The following is an 18,222-nucleotide window of genomic DNA, read 5'->3' as shown; positions in this document are numbered from 1 at the left end:
ACCACACTTGGAGTACTGTATCCAAGCAGCTAGCCCATGTCTGACAAAGGATACTAACTCAATTGAGCTTTTACAGCGTGTGGGGGCGGAATTAGTGAATGGTCTTACTAAACTCCCTTACGATAAGCGTTTAAAACGCCTTACCTGAACAAGTAGTATCAGCTCCATCAGTGAGCATTTTCAAGGAGAAGCTGATCCTCCACTGAAAGGCAGTCTGTCAGGATTAAAACAGGTTCACCAACCTACTATCCTTATCACTGAAGACTAAAGGCGCTTGATAAGGTTCACTTTATCACTTGTCAGTATAGCCGGTAGGTTAGCCCTTAATTATTCATTCGTGGGCTCCCGCTCATTTGTGTGGGTCGTATGTAACTAAATAATTATGCTGGATTATAAGTGTAGGTTTCCATTTACTAAGGCAACCGAGTGAAAAAGTAGAAAGGTTTAATTATTACATTAACTTCCTTCTCCACTGTTGTGGACACTGCATTTCTTTACGGACAGTCTGAGTTTATTATCTATGTCCCCACTGGAAGTTTATATCTGATATCAACTCACACTTTTGTATTATGTTTCCGTAGTGTGGTGTATACTGTGGATATACTGCTCTGACTGTTGCAAGGACTGCATTAGCTTTCCAAACATTCACTGTTGTGCAAATGCTGTGAATGGCGTCAAACTCCCAAGTTAAAATGCTTTTACATAATGAGTCAAAAAGACTAAACGTGAAGGTCAAATGCTGTTGACCAACAGAGTGGAAGACACTATATTTTTTATTATTTGTTTGAACACATATTGGTACAAGGGGGCACCAGATATATATGCACTACACAAAACAATGAGAATGGGAAGAGAAAAACGTGAGGTGCCTATAAGAAAAAAGAAGAACAATAACAACCATAGATTAGTGTGTTAGTGTAATAATGTTATAATAATGGGGGAAACGGAAAGGTACAACCAGAAGAATTCTTTCATTTAAGAAAGTTACAGCCACTTTTAATGAAGAAAGTAAAAGAAGGTTACAGCTGGATTGCCACTGGTTTCTACTCTGAGCCATATCTGATAACGTCTCTAGCCACTGTGTTGCACTATCTCTCGGACCCCAGCCAGGGAGTCGTGAAGGACCAACAGAAGCTAGCCCTTTGCAGCTTTCATATCACGACACCATGTCATACGCTGACTACCTCTCCGCTTTTTCCAATTAGTCCCAGCGTCGACAAATAATGCACGATGTCGAATCCGCTGGAACGACATTCGGAAGACATGTCTAAGTCACCGAAGTCGATGTTTGAAAATAATGACACTAATTTAATTATCGTCGCTGTGTCTGGACACACGATGCCGAACCTCTGCATTATTAACATGGTGTTGCCACTGGGTGTCATCAATCCATCAGAGACAACGATGATCAAGCACAGAGGGTCGTCTAACATCCTCATTTGTTTTATATTTTTATTTAAACACATAAATATTGGTACAAAAAGCACCAGATAAATATGCGCCTCACAAATCTCATTTGATTTGTGTGGGGGCTGAGATACTGCCCAGGTGCCCAGACTAAAGCAGGTGGTTTTCTTAGGGGGCCACACCCCGAGCCTTTGACCTAAAGGTCTGATCCACAAGACAGTGGAGCATCGTGAGGAGATGCAGTCCCATGGTAGCCGGTGACCAACAATAGGTTCATACGCCATTCGTTCCATCAGGATCCTGGAGCCCATGTGCACCATTGGTTTGGAATGAGGGTTTTCCATCTCCCCTAGGTGAACTTTCCGTTTTCACCAACCCGGTTAAAGCGACGGACATTCGCTTTTCATTCTCTCACTTTCGTAAACAACACCCCCGCTACGAGAAGGCAGTGAGTAGGACTTCCCTGGCAGAGGCTGTATACGTGTGGCTATGTGAGAGCATTTGGAGAGGGAGAGCAGACTCTTCCCACTCTCGGCCGTACCAGGGCATTTGGGGGCCGAACGTCACAAGCATAGAGCGAAAGTGCTCTCACTGACGCGTTGTAGATCCGACCTTTTACAGCTAGACTAACATCACGAAGGCGCCAAAGGTCGCCCAAATTGGCATAAGCCGCTCGGGCTTTCACTGTATGTGAATCGATCTCGTCGTTCACGCTACCACCAGCACTTATGCAGTTACCTAGATACACGAACTTCTCGATTACTTATATCTGCTCACCACCCAGGATGAGTACAGGATCAGAATCCTGCCAGTCTTGTGGGAGTACTTTGCACTTTGAAGGTGCAAAACACATACCGTACCTGTGGACACTGATTAAGTGCGGATTGCATGCCTTGGGCATAATCGCACATTAAGACAATATCATACACATACTCAAGGTCTAGAAATCTTTCCACACCGGTATTACTTACATCCGTCGGAGCTGTCTCAAGAATGTCATCGATGGCAACCCTGTCTAGCCCCACTGCTTGAATGAAACAATGGAAGTCGACTTATCCCCCGGTAGTTGTTACAGAAACAATGTGAACCCTTTTTAAAGATGGGAACAACTATCGACTCATTCCATGATTAAACATTCTCTAACTCCCAGACCTTTGTAAAGAACGTTGTCAGTTCCTTAGCCAAAAAGTCACTACCATCTTTAAAGAGAACCGGAGATAAGTCATCTGGGCCCGATTACTTGTAGCGTCTCAAGAGTTGGAGTTCCTTGCGGACTACTGCCTCATTCGATGGACTAGCCGTCACAGACCATGGAAGTCAGGACAGTCTGATCGATGTTGCCGAAGTAGCAGACCAGTTGAACTGCTCATCGAAAATTTTTGCCTAACGTCCATGACGTCGATAGATGTTAGTGTTTAGCATCCCGTCATCCTCACAGATTGTTTAGCTCACACCAGACTTCTTGCTGCCAGTGGCTCGGATGAGTTTGAAGATCTTCCGGTAGTAACCAGATGCAGATGCTTCTTCCATCTCATTAGCACGCTCCAACCACCGGGCTTCTCGGTTCTTACGCAAGTTTTGCCCAGTTTCATTGCATAAAAGCCTTCGTTTGTGGTCAAATTCACGGTCATTCCGAGTGGACCGACAGGCTTCGATGAGTTGTAAGGAGCCAGAAGAAACCCAGTGCTTATAAGCGGGACGTTTCGCGAAGCCGCAAGCGACTTTACTCGCCATTCTCATGGCGTCATGTAGTTGCAACCAATGCTCATCTATACTTTTCGGTGGGATGGTAGCTAGCCTAGAAGCTAGCTCCGCTCGATACTTACTTGCAACAGAAGTTGCAGCCAGTTTACTAACATCAATCCGTTGATGACGGTCAATTCGGCGGCCACTGAAAAGTAAGGTAAGATTGGCGCAGACCAGGGCATGATCAGAGTCCAGATAGGTACTCCAAAAGGAGCGGCAGTCTTGTACGCAATCACGCCGGCGGTAGGTAATCGCAATGTGATCAATCTGAGTCCATGCTTGAGATACAGAAGGAGGACACCAGTTGGCACATCGGCGGTGACTGTGCCTTAGATTAGTGCTAGCCAGAAACGTACACTATAATACTCTTTAGTCTTATCTGTATTGGAATTCTTAGACTGTCACTAAAGTTAATTTAGTTGTAACGGTTGAAAATTTTATACACGTTTCATAATTAATCTCAATTATGTAAATTCACTCTCCTGACTTCATTTTATACTCTTGATGTATGGGGCACATGATTTCTTTACTTAGTCTTCACGGAATATCATATAAAGTTGGAAATTATCTGAGTTAATAGTGATTTTTCTTACCTTATTTGCTTACACAGGGCCTTTCCGGGGTCTCCACCTATGAAAACTCTGCGCAATCATCGAACAACTCTAAATAAAAATGAATCGACCCAACATAGGTAAGTTCTTCATCCTCTCCATTTCACGAGTTTAACACAAGAGTATATCTATTCATAATGTTTATAGGTTTTTTACTTTATCATGGGTTGCTACATATGGTAGCTGAAAAGTGGCATTATAGGTTATGTATTGACCGTTTCAATATTTTAGCTATATTATCTTGATTGAATATTTGTGTATCAATGACAGCTTTAGTCCTGTAGTATATCCATTAGTAGATCAGTGATTCTATCTTCTGGAATCAACTTGTTTGAGATACGAAAGTATCTTCCGTGAGAAGGTGGCCAGTTTGGTCACCTCAGTAGTTATCGGTCACTACTCGTTTTTTCAGTCAACAAAAAAGTTAACAATTGGAAATTGTCTGAAACTCAGGCTTAAATTTCTTCTAGTAAACGAGTGCTTGATTCCTTAATACTTTAAGCATCTTAGTGCTCCTTTGAAATTCCACCAAAAACGGTGGCCATCCTAATTTAGTGTTTACCAATTGTGATCTGCCCCCAAATACCCTGGTACGGCCAAGAGTGGGAAAAGTCAGTTCTCTCGAAATGCTCTCATATGGCCACGCTTATACAGCCACTGCTAGGGAAGTCCTACTCACTGCCTTCTCGCGGCGGTGTTGTTTACGAAATTGAGAGGGCAAAAAGCGAATATCCGGCGCTTTAACCGGGTCAGTGGATATGGAGGATCCATCCATGGTAGTTTGAAAACCCTGATTCCAAGCCAGTGGTACACATGGGTCCCAGGATCCTGAGGAAATAAAAGACGTACGAACCTTTTGTTGGTGATCGACTACCATGGGACTGCATCACTTGACGTTGCTCCACTGTCTTGTGGATCAGACCTTTAGGTCGAAGGCTCGGGATGTTACCTCGTAAGAAAACCATCTCCTTCGGTTTGGGCGCCCTGGAAGTGCCCCAACCATTACACAAATCGAATGAAGTGTGGCGCATGTATATTTGGTACCTCCTTGTACGAATGTTTGTGTTCGAGTAAGTAAATAAATAAAATTGTGGTCTGCTCACTGAAATTCACCTGTCATTATCACCTAATTTTTCTTTCGAAGTCGAGTGCCGTAGTGTCCTTTGAATACTTCCTTTTTTACCAGTAGAACAGATTTTTCTGACCATATTCACAAATTGTCATAATACTCACAAGTCTCAAATAGTTTTACGATAAATTACCATTGAATTGTTTTGGTTTACTTTTGCTTTGATAGTACTACGTCATCCAGATCAGTTGATGGAAGTTTTTCTATACCTGAATCACTTTCTCCTCTTAAATCTCCACCCACAAGACCTCCTAAGCCTCGTAATATATCTTTGTCGAAATCTGCTGTTCTTGAAGAGGTAAGAGCGCCATATCGTTTGTTTTTTAACAAACAGTCAATATTTTTACCTGTGTATTGACTATAAATATCAATAACGTTCTAACCAAAATATCAAGTGATTTTAATCTCTGCAGATTACTTACAGGTTCAGATGAAAAATATCTGGGCTGCTGGAGTAAATTTCATCTAACCTCAGTCTATATGTCCAACTATAACTTAAAAGCAAAGGATATGTACAGCTTAAACTAGCTTTTATTCATATGGTGCAGTTTGACAGGTGTGAAATTATCTACTTTCTTTTTAGATGGTTTCCTAATAAGAACGTACTTATTGTCGTCGCCATGAGCCAATATTTGAAAGTTGCTTTTATCTAAACATAGTAACAAAAGGGACTGTTGTGAATCTTTTTCAGTAGTACCTTCTGCAAAAAATATCTCCAGTTCACGGGTTTGTAATGTCTAATATAAGGGGCTACAAAAACAAATGGATTTCAATGGTCATTTAAGAGCACAGGATAAACAAACAACTTCCACCATTACGAAAAATTTAATAGGGACGGTCTGTAGGGTTGACATGAAATTAACATTTTTTAATGTTGTATAAGTGTTCTGTGGTATATGCGACTGCTTGAGGCCCTTAACCACATGAAAATCCAAACATTTATTTGATAAAAAGAAGTTTGCTTTCACCTTGCACATATGGTAAGATTGATTCACTGTCCATTGCGGTGTGTTTCACACTGTGTTTCTTATTATCCTTGCTTCCCCTTGCCTTTCAGTTTTTCTAGTTGACCTTTTATTTTCATATACGTTCTAACAAGTGTATGTGATTAGATAGTTCGAAATTGATTGCGCTAACATATTGCATAGTTTTAAAAAACCTCTTCATCACCTTATCCAAATTTATACAAGGGACTATTTGTTTCAAGTTTCATACAACGCTAGCGAATTTCATTAATCAGGGTTATATTGTTTCATAGATATCATTTATAAGTGTTACTACATTAATGACGGTTGACGCTTAATTTAGCCATTCCTTTCATTACCTTTTTGACCCAAACTTTCATTCATAATGCCGTTTTCAAAGGTGAAACTAAAACCAATTTCTTCGAAAATCGCTGCCGAAAATACATCTTGTAATGGCGTTACAGAACCGGTGAGAATTTCCAGGTATGTTTTCAATTAAATTGTTTGTATATTTAACACCAACCATGTTTGCGCCCAATCTATGTTTACAAATCTTATTGTAGATCATAAAATCAAATGTGTGTATACCTAACCGTTCCCTGTTTTATTGGTTCAATTGTTTACATATTCATGTGTGCCCCGAGCGTTTTTAAATATGAAAACAGTCGTCAAATGTAGTTTGATGTTTGCCAAACTAATTTATCATCAATGTAGGTCGTTAGTACAACAGGATTTACAACCAACTTGTTTCTTTTGAAACTTCTATTTATTCTGGATTGGTTTCATGATAGATACATGTGATACATGAACTTATATTTCTTACCATTCCTAATTTTATTGAATATCTAGTAAATGTGTGATGATAGAGTTACTTCTAAACGGAGACGGAGTAACGTTCTTGTCACAATTCATATTCGGATTCTTATTGAGCTCCATAGCATTTAATTATCCCGTAGGCTTAATGATCAGAAAGTGTAATATGCTACAGCTTATTAACATTGTTGTCTTATGTAAAGGGTGAGTCAAAACTTTAATAAGTAGTTAATAAAAACAATCACTTGTTTCCCTTTAACTAAACTATGACAACTTATACCACATTATTAGACCACTTTTTAATATCATTAAACAACACAAAAGGTATAGTGCTATAAAAGTGGCTTATAATGTAATCTACACTCATTAAAGCGTTACTAACATAAATAATAATATTGACCAAACACAGCAGATAAAAAATAATCTCATAAAAAGACACCCAAAAAATTTTCACTACTCTCAATTTGTTCTAGCTTTTCACTCACTGTCTTCTTTGAAGATGATGGATAGAAATAGAAATCGCTAAAAATAACTGATTGCAGCATTGAAGTTAAATTCCGCTTCATATTTTTGTTTGGTGTTATATTCACTCACTGTGATGTTCTGTGACACTAATGTTCATATACATTGATACTTACATTCTCCCCAAAAGTGTATACTGATATCTGCATTCTGAAATAGTGTGGACTTTAGCATCACTGTCTGACACATTCTCTATCAACAGAATTAATGAATATGTAGATGGTCCTCAATGACCACCACCTAGCTCGACAGCCGATGTTTAGTGGTTTAGAAGTATGTTGTAAGAAAGTTAGGGGCTGCCAAACCAAAACACACCAGTCCATAAAATCATTGACCATGATTCCGAGCCATGTTGTTAGATGCAGATTGTCTGGTCGGGATCCGCGTGGTGACTGCGATCTATGATTGAAAACTTTGGATGACATGGCTCAATATTGTTCAAAATGAGGCAAACGCATTCATTTTTCATCTTCCTCTGGATCTTCAATATCAATATTCCTTCAAACATACCTTCTAACTGTCTTTTGGTACCATATTCACTATGTCCATTCTTTCTCATTATCATTATTACTAAATTATTTCAATCTCTTTTGCCATTTGTTATTTTCATCTCGTTGTGCTAACGTAGTGTGGCATCTTGAGTCAACCCATATTAGTGTCAGGCTCTATGTTGACTGGAGTGACTGACAAGAATTTATTATTCACTTCGATCACAGTTTGAAGTCTTTCCATTTTTACCATTAAATTACTAATGTTATATCTGTTGCCTAGACATTTTATCAGTTTGTATTTTGCTTATATTCGTTCGGTCAATCAGCCTATTATTTTAGTGGTTCCATAAATGATCGACCAATCACAATTCTCACTCGTTTCGTTTTTTGTGGAATACATTCTTCCTTAATGTGTAGCACTCGGGTAATTATTTTTAAACCTAATATTCCTTACCTCCTTTTTATTTTTCTTAAGCTATTCGATTACTAACGTTGGTAATAGCACAGATAATCAACCGTCGATAGTCAAAGTAAATGGAAGTTCGTTAAATTCAACTACCACTCGAAATTCAACTCCTGTAACTATTATCAATGCAGGGCCGCAACAAACATCCAAAAATCCCGTTGAATGTTTGTCATATGCTTCCATAACTCCTTTATACTCGTCTAACAAGAATGAGAAGACAACTGAAAATGATGTAAATAATGCTATTAGTAATGACGGTATGTATTAGTATATACTCATATTTTTGAGCGATACTTTACATTATGAACTGGGATTAGTTGAACAACCATCAAAAACCACTAAGTATCAGATAGATGTTTCGCACAGACATAGGCCTCAACAGTGCACACCCATAACCTCGCCAGGTGTTTAACCGACAACCATTGGGGTTTCCAGTATATGCATTACTGTTAGATCATGAAGTTGACATCTGTAACCGGCTTGCATTTTCAACTTCAATGAATTCACTACGTTACAAAGTGTTTGCCAGTTTCTTTAAGCAGGTTATGTTGCTAGTTGAAATGAATGATGTTACCAATCAATCTTTGGTAGCAATCAGTTGTAAATAAGTGTTAGTAAAGTTCATCAATGTACTTAGATTTATTCAAATCAGATAATGAGTTTTTCTTACTGTCGTATTAGATTTTCCTGCTAAAGTAGTCTTTCTTCAACTTCACTAAAAACATAACTATGAAAAATGGGATAAATTAAAAATGAATAGTTTAAAAGTCTTTTAAATTAGACCATCCACTAAATGACTGTATATAATCAATCATAAATGAATATAAATATAACCAAATCAATCGGCGGAAGTAATACTAGTATTAACTGTTACATCTAATTAAATCAATGAGCCTTAATCTCCCCACTGTTCCTGCCTTTAGGTATGCAGGGAAAAGTACTTTGGAGCTAGTTAATGGGGTTAATACTGTAGGTTAGTTAGCATAATATTGAGGCTGCAAATGCATGAGTTCAACGTGTGACTAATCAGCCTTGAGGGCAGTGAAACTATCCTATTCACTGTCTGATGATCTGTTATGAAAATCCTGATTGACTGGGAAAAGAAGAAAAGACATTTACGGTAGACTTCTATATCCGATTATTATTTAACACATGAGAGTACATGGCTAAATATGAGTCCTTAAATCACAATGCACAATAAATAAAATAATACATTAAATGTCAAAATATGGTATTTACGGTACAAAAATAGGATCCAAAGCTCGTGTTTAAATTACTATAACTTTGTGATAAAAACAGATATGATGACTACTTCAGTGCAATAATGTTTAATAGCCTTTACAATTTTATGATGTATTAATAAGCTAATTACCATTCAATAAATTGACTGATGGAAATCATCCTTGAATATTTTATTCCAAACATGTACTTGATTCAATCAAATTTTCTACGGTTAGTTTATTCTAAATTTTTTTTAGTTCATAGCCAGTCCTGCGAAACAACCATTCAACCCTCCGAAGACTTAAATTCACAATCAACTCATTCGTAAGTGACCCCTTAAACAAATGATTCTTATTTATTTGACAGATTATTATTCTAACGATGCTATGCTGTATTTTCAAATATCAAGACATCATTGAATCTTCATTTTTTTGGATTTATGTTTTTTCCTACTTGTGTAGTGTTCTGTTTCTCATTTATCTTTCAAATGTACTCCGGTTTGGTCATATCCATTCTAAACTAGACAATAAATTACCATTTATTTATGCTTATGTGGATACAAAAATCTTAAATCAACCTTCCAACTGTTTGTAATTTCTTGTCATTATCGTCTTATGTAAATACTATTTGTTTTGTCCAGCATTCGAAATTCGGTTATCCATACTAGTACACTTCTTACTGAACCTCGAAAGTGTTATGTTTGAAGCGGTTACGAGTTCACTTAGTCTGCGAACGGAACAAAGACTTGTGACCAGAAACCAATAAGCTATCTATTCTGAAGCGTCCCAGACCCGCTAACTAGAGTGAGAATCCCAAGTTGGAAGTAGGGAAGATATATTCCGTAAGCAGCCAGAAGCACAAGCAATCGCAACAGGAAGAAATTAAACGTATATATACAGCATAAAATTGTTCTGGAAAGCGTTACAAAATAGCACACTAAAAGATACAACGCACCAATAGCGTTTACGGTTTTTCCTAAGAAGGAAATACGACCCGAAGGTCAAAAGAGCGCTTTTGGCGCGAAAGCAAAAAAATCAAATTTTCAAAATCAAATTACAAAAATAAGTCATTTACCAAGTGAATTCTGGGGATTTAACAGAAAGATTTACCTTTTCAATTTAGTGTATTTGAAAAAGTATCTGCTTGCTTCTTATATATACTTTTAATTAAATCATGCTTGTAAATGTTTATTTATCTACACTTTGTCTTACTTTAAATTACTACTCATCATCTTTATAATTTTACATACTATTAATATGCTCTGGCAATGTGCATTGATATTTATTGAATATTATTAAAATAAATGCGGAGTAGTGGTTTAGTCGTCAAGGCTTTTGACTTCCAGCCATTAATTTCCGGGTTCGAACCACACTCCACCTACTTCCGTTTGGGCAGCGGGGTAGTAGCATTAGCTCTCATGCTCATATTCAATTGCTTGATGAATGAGTTAATTTACTCACCTATTATTCTATTACCTCTCAGTCACCGACCAGGAAGTTCATACTCCCTAACATAACTTAGTCGAACAGTCACTGCTCTCATGTTCACTGATTCCATATCTTCGTTTAAACTGTCCCGTATTACATAATATTTATCATCTATTTCAAAACATTCCTTTGATGTAATGATTCCTTATTAATTTGTTACTGTTGTTTTAGCACATGCAATTCTTCTATTGATCATCAATGTACATTACCAAATTCTTCGGATATCCAGGTATGGGATTAAATGATTCTATTCTTTTGTTCTCACTTTAAACAATATCTTCGCATATATTTGTGTATAGATGAAGTTTTTCTTGAATGTTCTGTTGATAGCGTTTCAAATAGCACTTTAGAAATCAAGTGTTATTTTACTGAACCAAACATAACAGCTGAATTCTAAGATTAATCGATTCTTGTACTGTTAAAAAATCATTGTAGAAATTCTCTTTTAATGATTTGTTGGAGCTGTCAAAATTCACAATCAGTAGTGATAACGTTTTGATCATAAAGAAATAGAATCTATATAATGCAATTTTTCTATGAAACGTTGTGATACTATTTTGAGATTTTTATAAAATTACAAAACAGCTAGTCTTTGGGATTCGAGAGTTGGATGTAGTTGTACCCTCTGTTCCTTCAGCATTTTTTCTAAGTGACAACATTGTATTATGACCTATACTTACGTAGCTGTTTCAATATTATTTGACTGAAACATTAATCAAAGAGGAATTCATTCTGGTGACCTGTGTCGTCGACCTAGCCACTTTACTGTTTGAGCTTCAATAAGCACCTCAACCGTGTATACATCTGTTTCTTCATAAGTCAGTCGGTTAATGAGAAGCATCTCAGACAATCTAAATTAAATACGTTTCATTTCACGTAACTCAAGACGACTTTCTGTATGTGAATGTTTGAAATGTATTGTTTCCCCATACCTACCGTCAACAAAATAGGTTATTCCTTTTTTTAATTTTTGTGATTTTCCATATTCCCACTCTGGTATACGGATTTAGTTAGATTATTTCAGCTTTGTAGATTACAACTGTTTTGTGCATTATTAATTTATTCGCTTTATTGAACCAACAATGAGTTCTTATATCAGGGATTTTTGTTAATTCTTACTTCTAACAAATAATCAATTACATAACCCAGGTTTCTCGGTAATGTGCTAAGTGACTTCTTTATTGTACTAAACTTCATTCCGAATTATGTTTTAATTTCTGTGTTCTTTTTGTTTTCATTTATTTCGTTATCGATTTATTAATTGTGTTTTGTAGGATTTTGTTCTTCGACCTGAAGCATTTCACAAGTCTCCATTTCCTGAAATTGTATGTAAAGATAAGATTGATGATCTTCCTGTACTTCAACATGCTGAACCTGTTGCAGTAAATGCCGAAGATGATGACGATGGTTTGGATGAAAAAATTGAGAATACTGAAAACTCTTTTGAAATTGTTATTAGTTCATCTCAATGTAATGCATCGTTTAGTCCATTGATCACCTTACCTGTTCCGAAGGGATTAAATGTTGTGGCAGGTAAGTTGAGATCTTATACAAAATTCTGTTGCCTAATTAAAAAATATATTCCACTTCCCTTTTTAATCTCATATCAAATGGAATATAGGCACTCATATAAGTTGGTTTTATTCTATACTTATTTATTTGTTTATTTAAACACATAACTATTGGTACAAAGGGGCACCAGATACATATGCGCCACACAAATCAAATGAGATTTGTTTGAAGGCTGTGATACTGCCCAGGTGCCCAAACCGAAACAGGTGGTTTTCCTAGAGGGCCACACCCGGAGCCTTCGACCTAAAGGTCTGATCCACAAGACAGTGGAGCGTTGTGGGGAGATGCAGTCCCATGGTAACCGGTGGCCAACGGTTGATTCATACGCCATTTATTCCCTCAGGATCCTGGAGCCCATGTGCACCATTGGTTTGGAATCAGGGATTCCCATTTCCCCTAAGTGAACCCTCCGTGTCCAACGACCCGGTTAAAGGGACAGACATTCGCTTTTGGTCCTCTCAATTTCGTAAAAAACACCCCCATCACAAGAAGGCAGTGAGTAGGACTTCCCTGGCAGAGGCTATATACGCGTGGCCATGTGAGAGCATTTGGAGAGGGAGAGCAGACTCTTCCCACTCTCGGCCGTACCAGGGCATTCGGGCGCGCATTCTATACTGCATTTGAATAATCCCAGATACCTTAATAATATTTAGTAGTACTAATTAATCTTCACTTCATGTTAAATACTTTGGATTAAATTTACCATCTCTCTCTGTTGTACCATCAATTTGACATCATATAAATGGATATTAACATGTACAATTAGTTCTATAGATGAATAAATGAATATTCGGTTAATGTATTTATGTTCTAATACATTTTACATATTATGAATAGTGTTTGCACAGTGTAATATTTAATTTTAATTAAGCATTCATGTTTATTTTGTATATTTTTTCATTATTTATCTAATTATTTTATTGATTCATTTATAATTAAAATAATATTGTGCACTGAGATGATAAGAATAGCTGCCAACTTTTAATCTTTTTATTTTTGTTATTTGTTTGTACTTAAGTACTTTTCTAATATTCGTTTATTTTCATTTAAATGTTATTTTTCTTTTGTTAAAAATGAACTGTATTTACTTTTTTGTTTGAAATATGATCCTTAATAAAATGCTTTATTTTCATCTAACTGGAGTTCTTTTTCTTCACTCTATTCTATTACCTTCTCTTTACTGAAGTCATTTGTCCTTTACATTGTTTAACACTTTCTTCTTTTAGTAGATCATTTTATATATTTATCAAGATGTGTTCCATAAAGTCATTTATTGTCCTTATCCTTTTTTTTTTGTGTGTGTGTCTAATGATTTTCCAGATATAATGCTTATTTGATTGTTGTCAAGATATATTTATTCATTTATTTCGTTTTATGTCAGCCTATGCTTGAAATCAATCCTTTTTTTTATTTCAATTACAAAAAAACAACAACCCTGAAATGTCATGCAATTGTAATGTATTATGCATAAGTTCACATAATAATATATTGTTATATATTTAATATTAATGTAAGTCATAAAAATATCATTGATGTAAGTTAATGTTTTATCTTGAAAGCAAATAACTGTATATACATAAGGTTTTTTTGTTAACTCCCAACATTCTTGTCACAATAGTCATTTTGATGCTCTTTAATATATTCACTGATAATAATAATAATGATAATAGTAATACATTGATTAAGTAATGTGAACTTCTGAGGATTTCTCTTCGTTTTTAATCGTCTTTGTTATGGGAAAAGAATATTCGCTGACAAAGCACTGGTTGTTCATTATTTTTATTAAGCTATATACTAATTCTGATTTGTGCCATATTGTACGTTGTTTATAACTGATTGGGTACATTTAAACGTTGTACACTACAAGACGAGTAAGATGATATCTTATGAACAAAATATATGTTTGAATATTCGGTATATTTTTAATGATTTACTACTCTGATTTCGATTCTCTGTATGTTGCGAATCTTCAATCTCCCCCCCAAATATTTCACTTGTGATTTCGGTAGTTTACTTTATAGATTTTAATTTCATATTTATTGCCGGAAATCTCGGCAGAAATCATCCTTCTTTTTTTACCGCGATCAAAGATACTTTTTCTCATTAGTCACCAGCTCTTTCAGTAAACCATATTTTCAATGTCGTTACGCATATGTATTTGTGCGTATGCGCTCGCTCTATCATCTCTACCTAACAACTTTTTATCATAAGACCTGTCTTTCATGAGTAGCTGGGTTTAGAGAAGAATAAGGATTTGTGATGTCTACGTATCAAAATCGAAACTGGGAGTTATTTCATCCTGTTCACAATGCATTAGCATGTTTTAACATGAAAATTTTCCTTTTAACATAATACAGTCATATTTTGTGAATGAGGTTTCCACACTTTGGAAATAAATTCTCAGCATTGTAGCAGTAAAAATTACAAATTAGGATTTCTGGCGTAATTTTTATTTATCCAGGGTTAACATACTACTTTCTGTTTATCAATGTTTCGTTTAATGTATTACAAATAGTTCTCTTATTTACAAAGAAATCTCAGTCTTTCTTTAATATATAGTCGGAATATCCAAACATTTCTTCCATCAAATGTTTAAAAAAATTTCCCCATTTCTTATGTTCTTTCTTCAAATGATAGGTTTTTGTATGATGTATTTTAAGTACCTTAACGAATGAACAATGTACTTATACATTTATAGTGTGATGAATAATTCAACATTCCCGTTTAAAATTTGTAAAATATTCAACAATGATTACTTAACACGACTATCTTTTTGGTTAATTATAAGCAAAAAGTATCCATGGTTTCTGTTCCCCATAAATTGACTGATTCGTTACAATACAATACGAACACTAGTTTATGGATTCCATTGAACTGGAAATATTAATTAGCCGACTGCGATATTTATCATCAGTCATTTTTCACTGTCAAATATCCCTGTATATGTAGTGTTTCGTTGTGATTACTGCAATATAGTGCTTTAGGGAAAAACTCGTTAATTCAACCCAAACCATCTCTATTCTTTTTTCTTGTATTACATACTACTGTTGTAGTTTAAGTTTTCTCTAATTTACCATATTTCAATAGATAATCTTTAATCTTATGATACTTTTTTAACAGTTGATGACGATGGTGTTCATATTTTTGAAGACGGTAATTTCCTGTACGCTCTTCCTGGATTAACTGATAAGTATTCAGATGATTCGGATTTCTATGACTCACGTGAAGATATTACCAATATTTCCGACCTAATATCTCCTTCATATACCGCCGAACAAGTAAACGATGAAGAAAATGTTAAAACAAATATCGAAAAAGTCCTTTCAGTATCTTCATCTAATTCACCAAAATCAATAACTACAAGGAAATTAGTCAATAAACGTTCAGGTAGCAGTGATAGTCTAGTCAAACAACCAAGAGTTCGATTTAGTTCTGAACCAATCTTGGTAAGATTTTTGTTCATGGGTTCTATAATTTGTATTTTCATGTCAACATAAATTGCTTTCTTTATACTAAAAAATTACTACTCTTCAGAAACGATTTAAAATTATTTATTTTCAACTTCATTAGTCTCATCAGAACTGCAAAATATTACTTCAAACTGTGTCTACTTCGATGACTAGTATAATCATAAGCAGTAAAATGGTTAGGTACGCTTTGTGTTCCATGTTTATGTAGCTCTTCACTGTTGTGGAATATGAATATCGCAACCTTGAGACAATCTTGATTTCAAATGTAATTTGACTACTCCATTTTTAAACCTCTCAAATGAAGTGGCTTCAAATCTGCACTATACTGGTAAGTTCAAGCTTTCTGATTAAAGCTAGTGGTACAAGAATTGTCGACTGTTTGATACTTGACGAGTTATAACTCAAAATAGTTTACATTATGGGAGATACTGTCAGCCGTTATCTTCCTCTAGATCTTCAATCTTGCAATATTTTGTATATGTTACATCCCCTCTTTTCGTAATTTGTTAAATACTATTTTTTCTGTCTCGTTCTCTACTACTATTGGGACCACTGAATTTAATTTACAGATTTTTCTTTGATATCTCCCAAAATATCGGTACCTTGAACCATTATGAATCTCCATAAATCTTACTTCAATTCTGTCTGTTGTAAACCATCTCCGATAATTACAACAAATGAAGATCTAATATAATTGTTGGTATTTTGAAAAAATGAAAAGTGTTAGTTTGATGCTATCTCGTTTGACAGTAGGATAAATATGGACCAAATATACTGTAGTTGCTTCAGTCCACTTTTTATTTATAAAATAAAATGTGGTTGACTTCGTTGCCACTAATCAATAAATGGTTATCCCCAACTTTAGGGAAACTGATGCTCCTTGAAGGATTTCAACCCGTCACCAATTGTTATAATCAAAGACGTTGCCACTAGTTTATTCTTGCCACAACTGACTTCATGTAGCATTTAGATGTTTACACTAAAATTTATCTTTATTTTAAGCTCACTGGTCCCTTGTGGTAATCCAATCCTATCGACCAAGTCTCAACACGACTACCAATCCATAGGTTCCTCGGCTATTCTTCTTCAATCACATAACATCTTACATAGAACATACTACTTTACTTAGGTTGACCATAGTTCAAGTTGATCGTTGTAATGTGAACGTCACCATAGAGTAGATAATACAGCATTGGTCACTAGTAGGTGAACAATTAATACATAAACTAGATATCATTGTTCAGCGAATGCTTCATGTGTCGAACTATTAATTATCAGTTTTTGTTTTATACGTAAAATATTTTCCAAAAAAGTTACTTGTACACGTGCATTCTAATTGAACAATCAGATATATCTAGTTCTATTTATCCATACTAACGCTGGATAGGTTTTTGTTTATCGATCATCTAATGAAAAGAGCTATGTAGCCTATATTTGTAACATTTTGTAGAATAGTTTAAAAAATCGATTGAAATAGGTTGTGCAACCAAAACAATAGTTTCAATGTAACCTATTCTTTATGGTATTCTGAAAACAAATTGGTTAGGGTTTTATCAGTCTTAACAATCTAATCTTTATGTTTATTATCTATCAACTTATAACGTATGATTTAATGAAATTACTATGTTTGATCTGACTAGTACATTGTTTTCAGCCCTAGTTATTTCTTTGTCGAATTCTTTATTTGTCTCAGTCTACAGATTCTATTGTCATGGTCAAGAAAACTTTACACATTATTTAGATTGAAAAATTTAGTATTTGTAACATATTTTATATGATATCGTTAAACATTGACATTGTGTCAATTAACTTTACGTTATGTATACAATTGTGCACTCTCATGCACCCACTTGTATTCCCTAGGGAATTACAATCCATGGTTAGGGGATTAAATATCTAGTTACATTTAGTGAAATGCATGAACATAAAGTTTTCGACTATTGACTTCGTTTCATCAAGAGAAAAGATCGATTCTGTTTGTGTGATATAAAAAATGATCAACAGTGCCATTAAGAAATATCATATTGTAATTCTGGCTTTCATTAAACCAGTATAACATATTCATACAGTTTGTTTACTGTGGATTTGTCAGTTATTTTACAACTGGTATCAGTTTGTCTTACAAAAAAATCATTTAATTGCAGAAAACTCACTTGGATAATATTCATATATTATAAATGTGAATAACCAGTTCAGTATTGTATTTTCCCTAATTTTGTATTTTAGACTGATCGTTAGTTGACTAATTTTATAATGTGTACCTTTGATATTAACAGATTTTTTTTGAATATATAAATTTCTATATAGTTGAAATCATGAGTC

The 18,222-nt window shown here is 35.2% G+C and overlaps 1 protein-coding gene across 3 annotated transcripts in view; it reads left to right on the top strand.

Annotated features, from left to right (window-relative positions):
- Smp_142650.1 (hypothetical protein) overlaps positions 1 to 18,222 on the top strand; it is a gene marked incomplete at its 5' end in the record, with an annotated part of 65,783 nt that overhangs the window by 358 nt on the left and 47,203 nt on the right. For all 3 annotated transcript variants that reach the window (XM_018794172.1, XM_018794173.1, XM_018794174.1), the window contains 8 exons: positions 3,764 to 3,844; positions 5,062 to 5,191; positions 6,259 to 6,341; positions 8,160 to 8,407; positions 9,629 to 9,695; positions 11,030 to 11,087; positions 12,133 to 12,391; positions 15,551 to 15,876. In XM_018794172.1, the coding sequence (XP_018648611.1) occupies positions 3,764 to 3,844; positions 5,062 to 5,191; positions 6,259 to 6,341; positions 8,160 to 8,407; positions 9,629 to 9,695; positions 11,030 to 11,087; positions 12,133 to 12,391; positions 15,551 to 15,876 (1,252 nt within the window). The remainder of the gene's footprint in view (positions 1 to 3,763; positions 3,845 to 5,061; positions 5,192 to 6,258; positions 6,342 to 8,159; positions 8,408 to 9,628; positions 9,696 to 11,029; positions 11,088 to 12,132; positions 12,392 to 15,550; positions 15,877 to 18,222) is intronic.

Source organism: Schistosoma mansoni, chromosome 1 (assembly GCF_000237925.1).
Source record: "Schistosoma mansoni strain Puerto Rico chromosome 1, complete genome".
In the NCBI taxonomy this organism is placed as follows: Eukaryota; Metazoa; Platyhelminthes; class Trematoda; order Strigeidida; family Schistosomatidae; genus Schistosoma; species Schistosoma mansoni.
This window is presented reverse-complemented; position numbering and strand designations above follow the sequence as displayed.